The following is a 17566-nucleotide window of genomic DNA, read 5'->3' on the forward strand; positions in this document are numbered from 1 at the left end:
CTGTTACGGAAAAATAGCGTGGGCTAGCAATTATGCCTTTTCTTTTTTAGAGTGGAGACAATAAAAGCTTGTTGCCAGACCTCATAATGTGCTGGCCTTATCCAGATGGGGATTGGAATAATGCTAACCTAGTTTTTCTTGCTTAAGCAGTTAGGCATGTCAGTGCTGATAGAACCGTGGACCGTGGGAGTCAGCTTGGTAATGTTCTACCCAACATCCCAAATCGGGCCCCAGACCTGCCTGATCCCCATGTCTCAATCTGTCCCCGTAATAGGCATCAGTCGCTATACTCACTAGACTGCGGGGGGGGGGGGTGTTAAGTCATATTTCACACATAATCAGATTTAGCCTTCATTATAATCACACGTAATGACCAGCAAGTGCCTTTACTTCTGCCTTGGTTGTGTTGTTATTGACATACAGTATGCAGACATGGCATTAATGATGATTTCTGCTGGTTGATGTTCATTTTCCTCTGCCTGTCAGGTTGGTTCTTAGCATCTTTCCTTGCATCGTGGCTACGAGTGTGCGACTGCGTTCCTTCACACTTGTATCTTCTCTATAGTCGGCACCTCTCCGACACCGGTGTGTATGTTCCTGCCCCTATCCTGTATTGCTTGCTGCTAGCGGCTAGACATTTCCAAATGGCAAGCCGGAGTTGTTAAGCTGGGAGTACTACTGTGTGCAGGCTTGTGTTAAGGTGCATTGTGGGTCAGATGGCTGGTTGTTATGGTGATCCGACTGGCAGGCGGTGTGCTGTGTGTTCCAGAGTTGCTCCTCGCTCCTCTCTCATTAGGGAAACTTGTGATTTGGCTTAGCGAGCTCTCCAGCGTTGGCAACAGGGAATCCACGAGGCCCCCCTGCTTCTCCCCTTTCATTCCTCTCTTTGGTAATGAATTACCCTCTCCACTCCCTCCAGAATAATTACTGTACAGCATAACAACAACATTCTCACTGAGACCATCATTCTTCTCTGCTTAATGCTCATCCTCTCTAGAGCCCCGACCCGACCGATGCCATATCTTTGGGTTTGATGCTGAACCCGCTATCGGAGAGTCCTAGACCACAGTTTAATGATGTTTTGACCGATATGTTGTGAAATAGAGTGCAACATTTTGAAATAAGTTTGAAAAACATCAACAAATTTGTGAAAACTTTCGCCCAAAATAGGTACGGCAGGTGTAACTGGTGGTTACAAATCGGGACACATCGAACTATGCCGTATAATTGCCAATACCAATGCCGCCAAAAAAGTCAAATAAATTGCAGAATTTGTACCTGTAGCATGCATATTTAGAAAAATAGGGTTTAAAATAAAATAAGGGTTTCAGTATGAGAAAAAGTTAACTTTACACCTGTGGTTTAAATGGGCTGGTTATCGAGATATGACTTAACTTGAGTGCGCCGCAGACAGCGTTTTGGACCATGTTTTGTCATTCATTAATTTAGGTTGTGCAATGGAATGCCAGAATGGGACATAATCTGTTACAAGTCTAACGAAGCATCTGTCAGGCTCTAATCCTCTCCTCTCTTTCTTCTCTCGCTTTTCACAAGGTCCCAACTGTTTTATCGTCTGCTTCTTTCATGTTGTAGAAATTGCTAGTCTAGCCTATATATTTCAGTTTGTTTTGATTGATTGATTGATGTACTTTATTTAGTAAGACATGAGAACAACAGTACATGGAAGTACAAATTCACAATACAAGGTCTACTAAACTGGAAGACTCATTAAGCACTGAGCTTGTTTAAGATGAGATCCCCATGCACACAAATCATGATGACATGTAAGAGACAGACAGATATACACACTACTATACAGAACGTCATACAATCAGCTTACAGGTTACTGGTATGAAGAGTGAAAAATATGTACAAGAGAAGAAAAAATGGGGAGGGGGGGTTGGGGGGGGGGGGGTAGGTTAAGACTTAGACAGGGGCCATTTTCGAATTGCAGCCTCCTGAAGGTGTATCTTCAGGGCAGTTTTGAAAGTGAGTAGGGTTTTACACTCCTTTACTCCTTTTGGTAGGGCATTCCACATTTTTGTTGAATAGCATGAGAACGAGTTCATTCCCTTTGTTGAGCCAAATCTGGGTTGAACATGATTCGTGGAGCTGCCTCTGGTGTTATGATCGTGTTGCTTGGATGAGTTGAGATTAATTGTTTTGGCTGCTGTTAAAGTAACAGCAGGCTTAAGCTCAGCCTCCTTGTCTAATCCCATAACCTTTGGACACCACAGCTGGAAAAGCATCTTTCTTTGGCCTCACCCCAGGACCAATTAGACAACAGCAATACAAGGCAATGCAGGAGCATCCCAGATGACAAGCACAGTACATGATAATTACACATTGCAGTTGATACAGTTCTAGTGCTCATCTAGTCTTAATTCACCATGTAGAAAGCCTGGTTTTCGTTCCCAATTGACTAGTGTGATCCGGTCTAGAGCCTGCCTACTAATATCTGTATCTGGTTGGCGTGCACAATGTTATTGTTCCTCCACATAATTGCCAAAACGAGTAGCCTAGTCTCGCCAGTTGCTACGAGTTTGAATACAAGTAAGACGCGCGAACGCGGGAAGCGAACGCGGGAAGCGAACGCAAAAAAATATAAAATAATTAATGAAAAAAAATTAATGAAAAAAAAGTAAAAGAATAATAATAATAATAATAATAATACAAACAAAATCTTCGAATGTTTTTGAACAATTCAACAAAGTGTTTGAAGTGCCTGTTTCACCCACTTCCGGGGGGCGGAGCCAAAATCCGAGCCCGAAGTATTTGTTCGTAGACCCCCACTTAGGGGGGGTAGAAAAAGTTTCGGAGCGATTCGGGCACTTTTCATTTAACATGGGGTTTCAATGGGGAGTTTTTAGGAGCCTTCTCCGGGGCGTGGCTTCCGGGGGAAGAGGCGGGCTTAAACGCAACCTTGACAGGTGTGTTCAGTTTTCAAAGACCTTTCATTTGATGTATGGTACGTCTAAATTGGACATTTACTTATCTCAGAGGGGCTGCACACAGGCAGTGCACACAGAGACACAGAGACACAGACACACACACAAGCCGAGCAGGGTTTCATAGTAAGCTCCACTTGCGCGGAGGCGCGCCTCCTTCCGCTGCGTTCGCAAAAACATGGACATACCAAACAAAGTATTCCAAGAAGTACTTGAAGAAACTTGGCGGATTCCTAATATTTCACATTTTTATGGGTTGACCCTACCACTATGACGGCTGGCGCCCCTGGTTTCCGAGGGGAATTGTTTTTGGGAGCACAGACCTTATATTCATATCCGCCGATTCTCTCTTGACCAGATCAAAAAACTGCTAAATGAGTTGATCCGAGTCTAGCCTTATTTAGCAGGTCAACTGCAGAGAGAGAGATGACTAGTATTGTACGTTTTGTATAGTGTGGTCTTTGTGACAGCTACTGAGTGAGTTACATACATTTAGCATGCTCTGCCTACCGGGTTAAACAGCCTTTATGCCATGTGGTGAAGGGTGCCATGTGGTGAAGGCTATTCCCTCGTCAGTCATTGTCAATGTTTCAACTAATCCAGTAATTTTGCAAGCGTGACTTTGAGCCAGACTACAAGGCTTCACCTTTCAGAGAGTGGTGGCTGCATCAGAGGAGTGCATGCATCACATGAAATGTGACCGGGCAAGCATGTCAGATAATTGTAAAAATTATGATCATTGGCTGGAACGATAATCATTTGACCCGTATATTGGTTTTCTGAACCGGTCACTTCCTGGTAGAGACGGTGGTTCCCTGGCATTCCTCAGTCTACAGACAGAACCTCTGTCCCTCAGCTGTCCCTGTATCTGCCCAATTGTCTCCGTCTGTACTGCAGACTTTTTCCCACTAACTGGACAAGACATGTCTCACAGGCATACTGGGAGAAACTCTCCCCTCTAGGCCAGGCTGTTTGCAGGGTTAGAGTGTCCAGGCCCCACAGTTCTGACTGCCTGACTGCAGTCATCTAGAGAGCCAGATCCAATGCTATCTGACAGGCCTTTGCTAGCATCGCCCTGTCCTGCCTCCGCCTGCTCTGACGGGTCAGCGCTTTACAACAAGGTTGAGTGGACAGACGTGCAGACAGGCCTGATCTGATGTGAGAAACTGCATAGCCGTCCACCCTCATATGGGGCACTATAAAGCCAAAATAATGTGTTATCGACTGATGTGTCCACACTTCTTTTTCCCAGTTACGTTATTTTTTGCTAAGCAACACATCGCACTCCATGCAGTTATGACATTTGTCACAAAGCATAAATCCAGCTTTAGGGGTTCTAATAAGAATGCCTCAGCTCTAACATGGAATTTGTAAAGTAGTAAAAGGTATCAGGCACTGGTTTACACAGATTAGGCTCAGACTTGGAGGTTAAGGGATAGGCCCCTGTGATAAGAATTCTTTGGTGGCCTGCCTGTCCTCCCCATCGGCAAGAGTTAATTATTATAACTGGGACTCTGGGAGCTTCTTGCACTTAGCCAATAGTGAAGAGGGAGGGTCCCCACAGTACTGCTGGTGAATATTATGTAGAACACAAATAGAGTTGGTGAAATAATTTTACATTTTCAGGGTAGAGACAGAAGGAAAGAATCGTCGCTGCTGGGCAGAAAACCTTGTATTTCCATAGTTCATCTTTTTATGTTTTTGATCACTTAATGCTATTGGTCATTGAACCCCTTAAGTCCTATTTCATACTTTTTCGTATCGTATGACATTAAAACAGCCGATCCACAAGCTCAGATCAATAGGCAATATTTTGCTATTTTTATGGCGTTACGTAGCAGCTCTGCAATAGGCTAGCCGTGTGTGTGTGTGTTTGTGTCTGGACTGGAGCTAATCTCAAACCGCTGGATTGATCAGGGCCAGACTTTGTATGCCTGATGCCATTGACAACTGATGTCATAGGCTGGCCACATGAAGTCTGAGATCCACAATGGAGCCACGGCTGAGAGAGCCACACTGTTCCCATGTGGATCCCTAGATCCACATGATTTGATTTTTGAAACATCTTTGAAATAGTTTGAAAATCTTCGCTTATAATCACATGCAATATGTCTGTGGGTTCTATAAATATTTAACCACTGAACGTACTAACAACAACAAATAACTACGTTCGATCCATTAGAACACATGTTCTTTTTTTTCCATTTCCTGAAAAGTAATGTTTTTTGGGACAGGTTTTTTGACCGACAGCGATGATATAAAATAATATAATATGCCTAACATTAAACCCTACTGCAGTGCCATGGATTTGTGTAAGCCCAGTGAGCTTTAGGCTAGTGGAGGCCAATGCATTCAGCATTACTTGCCAAGTACTATAAAATGCACAACGTTTTTGCCTCGGAGTTGGTGGCGCATGAGTAAGCACTTTCACAGCGACATTCCCAAGGTACAATGCAAGGATATGCATATGCCAAAGTCACTTAACTGTATACTGCAAAGAAAGGGATACTGCAAAACAAGTGCTGATGCATCTTGAGCTGCACTGTGAAACAGGCTTGAGTTGAGAGTCATCCTGTTGTGCAAATGAAGATGTACAGTACAGTACACTGCATGGTTTGAGTATCAAAGACAGGGTACAGGCGTTCCTGGGCTTCTGCAAGTAAAGCTGGGTGTTCAAATGATCTGGGTAACTGGAGTGGGGATAGGTGTCCAATACCTGCAGATGGTGTCCAGTGTCTCTGATGCTCTAGGGGGTCGCTGCATGACTGCCAGAGGAAGCCTCTCCTGAAGCCCCTTCAACGTGAGATACACACCCTCTTCTGTTATTCTTTCCACCTCTTTGCCTGCCTGGTATTTATGTAGAGTCGCTGTAGCTGTTATAAGACAATAAATCCACTCTGAATTTTTGGTCAATGGTGGGTTGGTGACTAACTGCAGCCAACTTAAACTAAATAAATACATGTGAATATTAGACAAACGGGGAGGACTGGAGTGTTTGATTTGTTTTAATTTGCAGGTGACTGTTCCTCTTTCATGCACAGTATACTCTACGTCTGCTGCTATGCTCACGCACCTTTATCTTATCTCAGGTACCATGTGTAAATATGTACATAACTTTTTTTGTTCTCTTGTTTGATCTCCTTTCCCCCTTGCCCCCTCCCGCCCCTCTTCTTATTCCCTTTCTTTTTTCTATGGAAATGACGATATGATGGGAACTATGCGAAAACGAATTTCACCCACTTGTTTTACTACTGTAAACCCGTGATGTGATAATAATGCTTAAATGGACATAAATGTGTTTAATTATAAATCAGGTGCTCTTCAGCTAGCTCAAATATTTGAAACAAATGGATAACCTATGCTGACTTGAAGGCAGCAATAGATCAATATGGTCAAGAGTACATGTTCTGTGTAGCTTGAGGCCCCGTAGCGTGAATGGAACATGGTGGTTAATGAGCTAACCATCTTATGGGACTTAAGGCGCTCTTTCTAACTGAGCTGATAATGTTGGTAGTGTGTTTTAATGGGCTCTGGCCATTGGTAAAAGGCTGCGTAATGGATTATCGCTTCTGAGAAAAAAGGCAGTAATGTATTGCATGTTGATTGGGATGGAAAGGTTGGAGACATTGACCTCTGTAACATTTACAATCTTACATTTACAATCTTATGCCTGTGATGTTAAAATGTTCTGTGATTGTTGTGTTGGTCTTGCATACTGTGCTTCCTGTGCATGCAAACACACACACACACAAACTGGAAAACAGTTGTGGAATTCTTATTTCTGGAAGAGAATACTGTTCTTTTTCTAATGCTTCCTGGTGAGTCAGTTACAGCGCTCACTCTATTCTGCAGTCTGTCCCACGTGAGTCATACGGACATAATTTACTGCACAGCAGAGGAGGTAGAAGGAGACAGGGGAAGCCAGAGAGAAGGTACATCCACAAAGGGAAAGGAATGTTATCAAATCCTATATTGGCAAAATGTTTCACTGATAGTAGAAATGTCCATCCAAAGTTCTCGCACACACAACACACAACACACATACATACACACACACACACACACACACACACACACACACACACACACAACACACAACACACAACACGTGCTCACTGTGGACTCTCATACCAGCTTCCATGTTGTCAATGTTTCTGCTGACTCAGATGCAACCCCGTGGAGACCCCTGGTGGCTTTAGATGGTAAATACCCTCATGGCACCGAAAGCCCTGAGTGATCCCTTGGCCTTTACTGCATTATCTCCGGGCCGTTCCCCTGCCAGACCAGTAGAGCTGCCACAGGCCAGCGTTTATCCCATTAGCCACAATTGATTAAGGCCGTAAAGGCCGTCTGGCTTTCTCTGCATCTCCACCCCACCCCTGACTGTTGTTCTTCTTCTTCTTCTTCTTCTCCTCCTTTCTCCCATGCGATTGGTGCAGAGTGCTCACCTGGCAGTGATGGACGCCCTGATGGCAGTGGGAGCCATGGAGACGTTGGCAGTGGTGAAGACGGGCGGGGCCACAGAGCGGCTGGGTGGAGGCTCCAGCTGGGAGGAGACTCTACTTCATTGGGTTAACGGGGTAAGGAGGAGCGGAAGGAGCGGAGATTACCGTCTGCCTGTTTGTGGCATGATCTCTATGCATATCGTCGCTGTCGGGCAGAAACCTCTTATCTCCATATTTGACATTTTTTTGTGTTTTTTTTCGTAAATTAACGCCCTACTTGATCGTACTACAGCGTCACACGAAAGCCTAAAAAGTAGCACATCTGCAAGCTCGAGCTGGCAGATCTGCTACTTTTTGCTATTTTTGAATTGAAATCCTGAAAAGTAACAGTTCTGGACGTACAGTGTGAGGTTTTCACCGGACAGAGACGATATTCTCTCTATGCTGTCAGGTCATCTTGGTCTCTTCACATGTTTTCATCTTTGTACGCCCACAGTATAGCTGGCACGATAACCAGCTATCCATCCGGCTACACAAAACGAAAACACAACACTATAACACACTGATACTCTGTACTTAAATAATGGAACATTGTGTACTTACCAACGGTAATGTAAGTACATTAGGAAGGACACTGTTTTGCCAAAAACCTCTAGGATACATTCCAGCAGCTGTTAAAACAACAGCAAAACAAGGGCATCTGAAGCATCTAGGAGCCATGTTTAAGTCTGGGAATTAGTGTGCTATTATAGAATGGAGTGCATGTAAAATCAGCATTAGTACATTATGATTACACTATATTACATAGGATTTACCAGCTTCGGTAGGGTACATCTATCCATTTGAAAGCTCTAATGCTTGTGAAAATAAGAGATCGACAAGCTCACAGCGTGTCGCAGCTCACAGCGGGTCGCATCCGTGACTTGTTGTGAGCTTGTAGATCAGCTGTTTTTGGCGCGTGACACCGCCGTTTCGAAGCATAAATTAGGCGCAAGAGATTCAAGTCTGGGAATAATTATGCTATAACACAAAGGAGGAACTGTTGTTGGGATGGGTTTTTGTAAGTACATTACAACAATTATACAACAAACCACCCTGCAGATGCACTTTAGTTTAACTAACTCCCCATACTGGACTAATTACTGTGCTCCATTGTGTAATAGTACACTGCAGGCTTGAATCTCTTAGAGCAGGGGTCTTCAAAGGGGGTCCGGGACCCCTAGAGGACATCAGAGTTATTACAGGGGGTGCCGCCAAATCTTTGTGTAATATGATATTAGCCACTTGAACCCTAGCATCCCTTTTATGAGGAGAACTTCAGCCAGAGCTAGCAGAAGCGCGAGGCGTTGTGAGCTTGTAGATCGGCTCTTTTTGGCAAAGAGGGTTGGTGTAGAAAAAAACAGAGCAGACCAAGGAGTTTAATCTGCAGCACAATGTTATACAATATAGAGGGGGTCCCTGCTTCATCTCTCTCTCTTCTAGGGGTTCCTTGGCCTGAAACGTTGTCTTAGAGCTTTCAAACTGATAGATGTGTTGTTGGAATGGGTAATGACTGAGGTTTGTACATAATACTTACAATAAAGTATGCTAAGCAGATACACGTTACTTTATCTATGCATAGACTGTCATGTCAGGATGTATGGCTGATAAGGTTTGTATGACATTGAACTTGATAAATTATCTGTAATATAGTATTGTATGTACAGTATGTACTCATCTATGTGTTGGATATACTCCATTGTATAATAGTATAACACTTATTCCCAGACTTAAACATGGCTCCTAGAAGCTTCAGTTTCACTTGTGTTGTTATTTAAAGAGCTACTTGAATCCTAGTTGTTTTTGGTGAAACATAGTCTGAAGAGTGTTGTAACACGCGTTCCTTACATATGTGTACGTGCATTAGGTAAGTACACAGAGTACAGAGGATCAGTGTGTCGTTTACGCAATATTGTACTGTACTTAACCCATCAATGACCAAAATATTGGTCATATTTAGCATGGTATGGTTGCACTGCAAAAATTGTGCTGTAATCTAAAGTGTTACCAAATACAATAATGTAATGTTTCTGAATTTTGGATACAGTTAAACCAGAAGTTGCGAGAACGTACTGAAGGAACCCAGTTTGAACCATCTCAGGCCAGTACGGAGCCCCAGTCCGTGCAACCCTCAGTAAGTTTTCAATTATGTACCCAGGGTATTTCTGCAAGCTAAATGTTGTACTTGTCTCACACATGATAATCTACTGTAACCACGCTTATGTACAGCAGTCTTTCAACAAATATTTTACATTGAACACGTGCATTATGTACAGTCTGAAGTCTGGAGGCTATCAAGTAATGTTGATTCTGCTAATGCTCCTGCCTCTCACACACACACACACACACACACACACACACACACACACACACACACACACACACACACACACACGCACACAACTAGCAAGGATAAAGTTTAGCACAAAAAGGTGTGGAATCTTTTAACCACATGAACCCTAGCATCCCTATTCTGGGTATGTCATAATAGGTGAACATTCTACAAATAACAGGCACACAATTGGTGAAAATAGCAGATCTACAAGCTTGTGACTGATCTTGTAGATCTGCTATTTGCGAAGTATATAGGATTCAAGGAGTTAATGTGTAAACAAGAGATTGTTTTGCTAATTCTGAGCGATGCTGTCATTATCAACGCTTTGCCTGGATTTTCCAGTTCTCTCATGTAGCTCTAATACCTGTCCCTATCCATCTTATTCTGTTTATCTGTCTCGTTTCTCGTTCCTCTCTACCTTCTCTCGCTCCTTTCTCTGACAGTGTCCTACACGCTGGTATTGGAAACTTGTTCCTGTAAGTTCCTTCCTGCTTTCCTCCTGTCCCTCCTTCCTTCCGCTGCTCGTTCGTAAAACGCAACCTAATTTTCTTTCTCTGACGGTCAGGTCTGTTTTCCCCATTCTCCATTTCCCCCCCCCCATCTGCTGATGTGCCTCAAGTGTCCTCATCTGCATTGAACTGCACGGTTGCTGAGGTCATGGGGTTTTGGGAGGGGGGGGGGGTGTTGTTGTTTACACTTGAATGGTTCTTGAATCACCATCGATACACTTACATACGCAGGTCTGCGCATGACATTTGCATCCTGTCCCTCCGGTCCTACCTGAGGGACAGAGGGGTGTGTGTATACAGTGTGCGTGTTGACAGTAAGCTCTTTGTGTTCAGTTCTACCTGTTGGAGAAGTTTGGTATTTTCTTTCTCTCTGTCTGTACCTCTTGCTCTCTCTTTCTGTCTATCTATCTGTCTGTCTGTCTGTCTGTCTGTCTGTCTTTCTCTCTCTGGCTGTCTCTCTGCCTCCTGAGACTCCACTTGTCCCACTTTCTACTGACACCGACATGGCTGCCTCTGCTCTGATTAGGTCCCTCTCCTTCTGTCATTTGCCTGCCTAGTACCTACCTCTCCTTTCGTTTCATTTCATTTCTGTTCCTTTCCTTGTGCATTAGCATGTTTTTCTTCTCCCCCATTCCCTCGACCTCTGGAATTCTTTTGAACGTTTTCATGACTCGGAGGCCGTTCATTTGAATATCCACCCATGTTTGAAGAGTCCGGGCTGTAACGTTTGTTTGGATTGACCTAATACAACAACAAACCCTTAAAGAAGACAAAAAGCAAACATTAGCTGTATTGCACTGAGCTCACCTACAGTGAAGGACTAAAGAACTTACACTCTCTCGCTCTCTCTCTCCCAGCTACGCTACAGGAAGGATAAGATGGCATCCAAACAGAGGCCTACCTTCCCAGTAGTGAATGAGGTGAAAGACCTGTCCAGTGGTTGTGCTGTCGCTGCTGTCATTCACTACTATTGCCCCGGCCTGCTTAGACTTGAAGGTAATGGCAAAAGCTGACCAAGACAATATAATGAAGTGTGTGCACAGCAAAATGCCATTTAAAAATGGCTCTTATGGGCCCTGTGCAGCTCTGCCTTTTCCTTTTTTCCCCTATTCTTATTTTCGTTATTGGCATTTTAGAAATCAACAAGCAAATAATACAATGACATGAAATACTCCTACAATGGATCCATCCCCCATTAACCCCACCACTAAACTATCTTAACCAAACCTGGGATGAGGAATTATGCAGACGGTAATAACAATAACGACAAAAACACATAGAAGTTAACAACAGCAACAATAATCCAGGGTCCAGCACTGCCTTTTTCTGTGTGTGTTTCATGCGTTAATGATAACATTAGTGTTACTGACTGTAATTGTTTTTCTTATCTCCATGTCAGATGTTTGTATGAAGGAGACGATGAGCGTGGCAGACAGTTTGTACAACCTGCAGTTTATCCGGGAGTTCTGTGACAGCTGTCTGAAGTGCTGCTGTGCTCTGTCTCTGGAAGATGTACTGTATGCTCCACGGGAGCTTCAGGTACATGCACGCCCACACACACACACACACAGACACAGACACAGACGCACACGCACACGCATACGCATACGCACACACATACGCACACACCACTACCTGTCCTATAGTATGTAAGACCGCTGGATGACTCATGTTTATGTGCTGCTGTCGTCATGTTTAACCCATTAAGACCTGAGGCGATTCTTAAAAATGTTTTCTAAATCCTAACAGTTTTTTGAAAAGAAATCTGAAAAATATTTTTTCACGATTTTTCAAAAATAGCAGATCTACAAGCTCATAGCGCGGCACTCGGTGCCGCGCTATGAGCTTGTATATCTGCTATTTTTGAATAGCCAAATAAATCTAATGTGACACAGATGCGTTCCAGGTATTAATGGGTTAAGTCTCAAGTCTTAAACTTTGTGTGTTTTGATGTGTTTAGCCAAACCTGCTGAGCTTCCTAGCAGAGCTGCTCAACTGGTTTGAGGTGCGAAGGCCAGAGTTTGTTCAACCAATAGACACGGCTGGTAAGTAAGACCTTAATCATCGTCACTGTCCCCTGTGACAGCAGTTCTGCAAGTAGCACCACCAACCAACACGACCAATAACCATGATCTTCTGTTTCTCTAGATGGCTCCAAACCAGTAACGCCAAGTATGAACAGTAACAGGTAGCTTTTCCTATTTTCCCATCTGTACAGTAAGTCTGATGTCATTCGGTTGAAAGAATCCCATGTCTGAACTGGGAGTATTTTCTCTCTCTGTGTTTTCCAGTGGCTCTCCGTCTATTTTCAAGAAGCCTTTCCTCCCCATCTCCTCGGGGTTACCGACAGGTATGTTAAAGGCGGTCACAGGCGTGTTATGTGATTTAAAAATAACCCTGATTGTCACCGTTTTTCTTTTTATACCATCTGTTGTTCCCCCCCCCAGTTGTCTGTGTCTGTGGTTTATGTCAGCATGTTGTTGTTGTTGTTTTTGTCTATGTTTGAAAATGTCTATGTATAATTTATTTATTTGTTTTCTTTGTGTGTTGTTTTTTTGAGTTGTGATTCGTGCTTTGTGGCGTGCATGCCTTTACTTGTGTTTGTGTGTGTGTCTCAATGCACTCAGGATCTTTGACTCAGTCTACCTCAATGTCTCATATAGAAGTAGCCGGAAAGACTTGGGGCAAGAAACCTCTCAGGTAGGCTAACGCATCTTTGCCATCACACATGTGCTGTGTGTTTAGTTTTTTATATATTTCTGTGTGTACTTGGTACTCATTTGTCTCCTTGTCCTTAGCCGTCCCCTGTCAGCAGTGTCCTTCAGCATTCCCTTTGGTCTGGACAGTGACGTGGACATTGTCATGGGAAACCCCATCACACGCTCCATGAGCTCAGACCAGCTCAACCCAGCAGGCCAAACCATGACTCGAGTGCCCTACACTCCTCCCGAGGACCTGAGCCACCTGCTCAGCAAGTCCCCTGGTCCCCACAGTCCCCAGAGAGCCTCGTGGTCTACCCAGTCCTCCGGTGAACCCCAGATGGCAGAGGAGAATGGCCTCGAGGAAAGTGAGACGGGAGAGCTGCCTACCATTGAGGAAGCTCTGCAGATAATCCACAACGAGAACAAGATGGAGCCTCGCCTCCACCCAGACGGAGCTCCCGATGGTTTCTACTTGCACTCCCCCGATGACCCCTCCAGTTCCAGAAACAACTTCAGCCCTGCCCCCATGAGCTGCTCCGCCCCCTCCCGCTCAGGAATGATGTACCGCCCCTCTGGAGATTCCAGAGAGCCTAAACGGACTCGAAACGCATCTGAATGTTCACGGGACGATGATTCAGTCCTCAGAGACGGCAGCGTAGACTCGGATGCCTCAGAAGACCTCCCTAAGACCCAGTCCACTCCTGCAACACCCGCTGCTGGCATTCACTCTGTGAGAGGCTCGGGCAACGAGGCACCCGATAGCGGCGTGAAGATGACCAGCTTTGTGGAGCGCAAGAAGAAACACATTTTGGATTCGCCCAAGTCCAGCGAGCCTCCTGGTCCTCCGATGACCTCGTGGGCACAGAAATCTGAGGAAAGCCCCAGCAAGAACCCTCAGCTGACCACTGAGATGTCTGATCTGGGGGCTCGGCTTGAAGAGAAGCGCAAGGCCATCGAGGCCCAGAAGAAGCGCATCGAGGCCATCTTCGCCAAGCATCGCCAGCGGCTTGGGAAGAGCGCTTTCTTGCAGCTGAAGAAGGACCAGGATGGAGAAGGCGAAGAAGCGGACGGTCAGATGAGCACCTCGTCCACTGAAGATGACCTCACTCGCCTAACGCTGGAGGAGAGGCTGGCTCGAATGGAGGAGGAAGAGCAGCGTGAACAAGACAAACGGCGCCCCTCAGTGGAGGAGGATGGTAATGCCAAAGCAGGGCTGGGGCCCGACAAGCAGGTCACCCTCTCCAAGGGCAAAGCAGGCGCACCGGGAGAGAAGGGGTCCGGGACCCCAAGTGAGAAAGGGGCTGCTCCACTAGGAGACTATAACAACGCTGTGTCCAAGCTGACGGCAGCGCTGAGCTCACTGCAGAGTGACATGCAGCGTCTCTCTAACCAGCAGAATCAGCTGATCAGGAAAAAAGCGCCGGTCCCCGGCAAATCCTGGGTCATTCCGCCCAGCCCGAAGACATCGACCCCGGTCCCTTCTTCAGCACGTCTTTCCCGAGAATCCACCCGCGATCTGAACTCGGCATCGTCCTCCCCGTCGCCGTCCCGCAGACTCTCGAACCACGCCACCGCCCCCAAATCTCCTCAAGTTGCCCACCGCAGAACCCAGTCCGTGCCTCCGAAAAGCCCTAAACACCACCACCACGTTCGTCTCATGGAAGGCAAAGTCCCCGCCGTATCGCGGATCCTCACCCCTCCGCAGAACGTGGACCGCATCCCGCGTCTGGGCCGCGTCAACCCCTGGCAGTGCCAGGTCCAGACCTCCTCCTCCTTCACCATTGGCTCCTCGGACGGCGTGGATGAGCTGCGCTCGTCCGCGTCCACGCCGGTCCACAGCCCCGTCGCCACGCCTCTCCCCCGTCCGTCGACAGATGACGCTCTGTCAGACGCAGGCTCCAACGATGACCAGAGTATGTTCAGCATGGACCTGGAGGGCGGCCCTTCGCAAACTCTGACCAGAAAGGAGCACCTCGCCAGCGGGGGTGGCAGCTCCGGGGCCCCCTCCGAGTGCTCCTTCGAGAGTGACGTCCCCGCGGCGGTGCTGAACGGCAAAAGCAGCAGCCTGATCGAGATCTCCCTGTCGGCCCTGAGAGGGGACGGGGCGGAGGAGGAGGAGCAAGGGCCGGACATGTTCTCTGATAGCATGAGTGACATGACAGAGGCTGACATGAAGGGAGGGGTCGGCTTCTTCTTCAAGGCGAGTTATTTTTAGAATGTTCTTCTTGTTCCGAAAAGCATTTAGCCTGAGTTATACTAAAAATAGCCCATCTACAACTTCAAAACACGTCGCAGCGTGACATGTTGTGAGCTTGTAGGTCTGATATTTGTGGTGTATGACGAGCTGTGCAACTAAATAAATAAATCAGGCTTTTGTGTTTGTGAGCTGAATCGTCATCGGTCTCATCACTGTGTCTGTGCATCATATCTTGAAACAGGATGATAAGATGAAGCCAGAGGATGAGATGGCCCAGCGGAAAGCAGCCCTGCTGGAGAAGCAGCAGAAGAGAGCAGAGGAGATGAAGAGACGCAAGCAGGAGCAGGAGAAAGAAAAAGAATCCAAGTAAGACTTTTGTTTTTGAAAAGGAAATAATGGGTGGATAGCGTGTGCAGATGTTTTTGGTTTAATTTAGTTGGTTTAATTATACCGATTTCTTTCAAAGGGTTGGCATTGGGTCCCCAGGGAATTGAACCCCAATCTCCTAATCTCAGGTCGAACACTTTAACCACAATGCCACTGAGCTGGTGTCAGGTTAATGAACTTAGCTTTAAATTTAGAATTTGAATTCACAGATTGTACCTGAATTGGGAAATTAAGTGATTTCACAGTTAGGAATATAGATAAAATAAAGTGTATTTTAGTTAGTTTTCCTATACCAACCAAACTGTACATGCTATATATTGATTCCAGAGGTACCAATTTCTGACGAATAAGTGCATTTTGAGTCCTTAGAATGGAAAGTTATTTGACAAAAATGTACATACCATTATCGTTACACACCCACTTTGATTCAACTTGCTCTGCCTGGTTGCCGTAGCCCAGGGGTCGGCAACAAATAATATTGGCCAGTTTTTTTCAAGCCCAATAGATGGCAGGCCGGAACAAAACATCATAACATCTATCAATTTAATAAATTGATCATCAATTTCAGTTTTCAATTGATTATCAATTTAAATGTAATAAATCGATTCAATCAAAGAATGTTGCTGTTGAGATTAGTTGGGCCATTCTGAGGTGTGTGGGTATTTTAGTTTTTAGTTTCCCTTCCCATGTTGTGGATAATACATGTGTGTAATTTTGAAAAGTACTGACTGCTTCTCTTCACAACGCCTGGACTGTAGGGGAGCCTAACTTGTTCTAATAGTTGATATATTTTAATTCTCAGAATTATTCCTTGGCATCAGTGACTGACAGAAATTTAGGGAGCAAACGGGAAGTAAATTTCATTGGGGGGGGACTTTGGGCCTAAATGTCAGGGACATAAACATCTCTATCTCCTTCAACATCAGTAAGCCTCAGTGGATGATCCTTGAAGGCTGGGCGGATAAAAGCGAGGACAGACCACGGACCCCTGGCACCCCCGAAGCACCACGCACCCCACCACCAGAGGGCACTCCCCAACGCCGAGGAGAGTTCACCAGGCAGGAGTACGAGAGGAGACACCAACTCAAGATCATGGAAGACCTGGACAAAGTCCTGAGGCAGAAACCCACCACTGTCCGTGGGGTTAAGAAGCAGAGGCCCAAGACTGTCTTCCACGACGACTCGGCCCTCTCCCGCAGTCCTGCCAAAGGCTTTATGGGTAAATGGTTGCATGATATACTACACTGCTGTACTTTCTACTATTTTGTCTTTTAATTGAGTATTTTACTTGAGCCCGTACTTGTGGTAAATATTGGAGAATCGGGCAATGTTTATTACACCATGTTCCCACGGCGGCCATATTGAGGATACATCATACTTGGCTCCCCCTATAAGAGCAAAATGGCTTGCATGTCAATATGGATAATTGGGGGAGTAGCAGTGAAAATAATTATTTGTATCTACTGTACTTCCTCTTATCTACTCTCTGTGCCTTATTCTTATACCTACACAGGCACAAAGTTGAACAAGATATACTCTCACTCCACTATGAACCTGTCTTCCATGGCTAATGACTCTGGAAACTTGACTGTCAGGAAATCTCCCAGGTAACCTTCCAAGTGTTATAATTTTTTTTTTGAGGTTTGCATTTAAAAAATGGATGAGATAAGAACAGAACCTTCATTCTCCAGCTTGAAAAAGGACCAGGGTTATTCATATTTCTTTTTTCTTTTCTTTTTTCTTTTTAAACAAGTGACATGTCTGGTATTTTGGTTAAATTCTTAACTACATTACCTGTGACTGTAGCTCATTATCAGTTTGCCCTCATTACAAACCTATTGTCGCTGTGTTTTTTTTTAAACTTTTTTTTTTACTTCATAGTGCCAAAATAGGAAAAATGGCTCATGAGATTGTAGATCTGCTGAAAATGTTGTTTGTTTTGTTTTTTGGGTGACGATTATTGAAAATCTTCACCTATAATGACATGCCCCAGATAGTGGTTAA

At 45.1% G+C, this 17566-nt stretch overlaps 1 protein-coding gene across 2 annotated transcripts in view; it reads left to right on the top strand.

Annotated features, from left to right (window-relative positions):
* camsap3 (calmodulin regulated spectrin-associated protein family, member 3) overlaps positions 1-17566 on the top strand; it is a 36762-nt gene that overhangs the window by 15505 nt on the left and 3691 nt on the right. The window contains exons 3-14 of one of the 2 annotated variants that reach the window (XM_080447806.1): positions 7388-7528; positions 9480-9566; positions 11134-11272; positions 11676-11815; positions 12237-12321; positions 12425-12464; positions 12568-12626; positions 12904-12976; positions 13075-15178; positions 15417-15541; positions 16489-16781; positions 17076-17169. In XM_080447806.1, the coding sequence (XP_080303932.1) occupies positions 7388-7528; positions 9480-9566; positions 11134-11272; positions 11676-11815; positions 12237-12321; positions 12425-12464; positions 12568-12626; positions 12904-12976; positions 13075-15178; positions 15417-15541; positions 16489-16781; positions 17076-17169 (3380 nt within the window). The remainder of the gene's footprint in view (positions 1-7387; positions 7529-9479; positions 9567-11133; positions 11273-11675; positions 11816-12236; positions 12322-12424; positions 12465-12567; positions 12627-12903; positions 12977-13074; positions 15179-15416; positions 15542-16488; positions 16782-17075; positions 17170-17566) is intronic. The other variant, XM_080447807.1, reaches the window with a different exon arrangement.

The sequence above is a fragment of the Gymnoscopelus braueri genome (assembly GCF_963280865.1).
Source record: "Gymnoscopelus braueri genome assembly, chromosome: 13".
NCBI lineage: Eukaryota > Metazoa > Chordata > Actinopteri > Myctophiformes > Myctophidae > Gymnoscopelus > Gymnoscopelus braueri.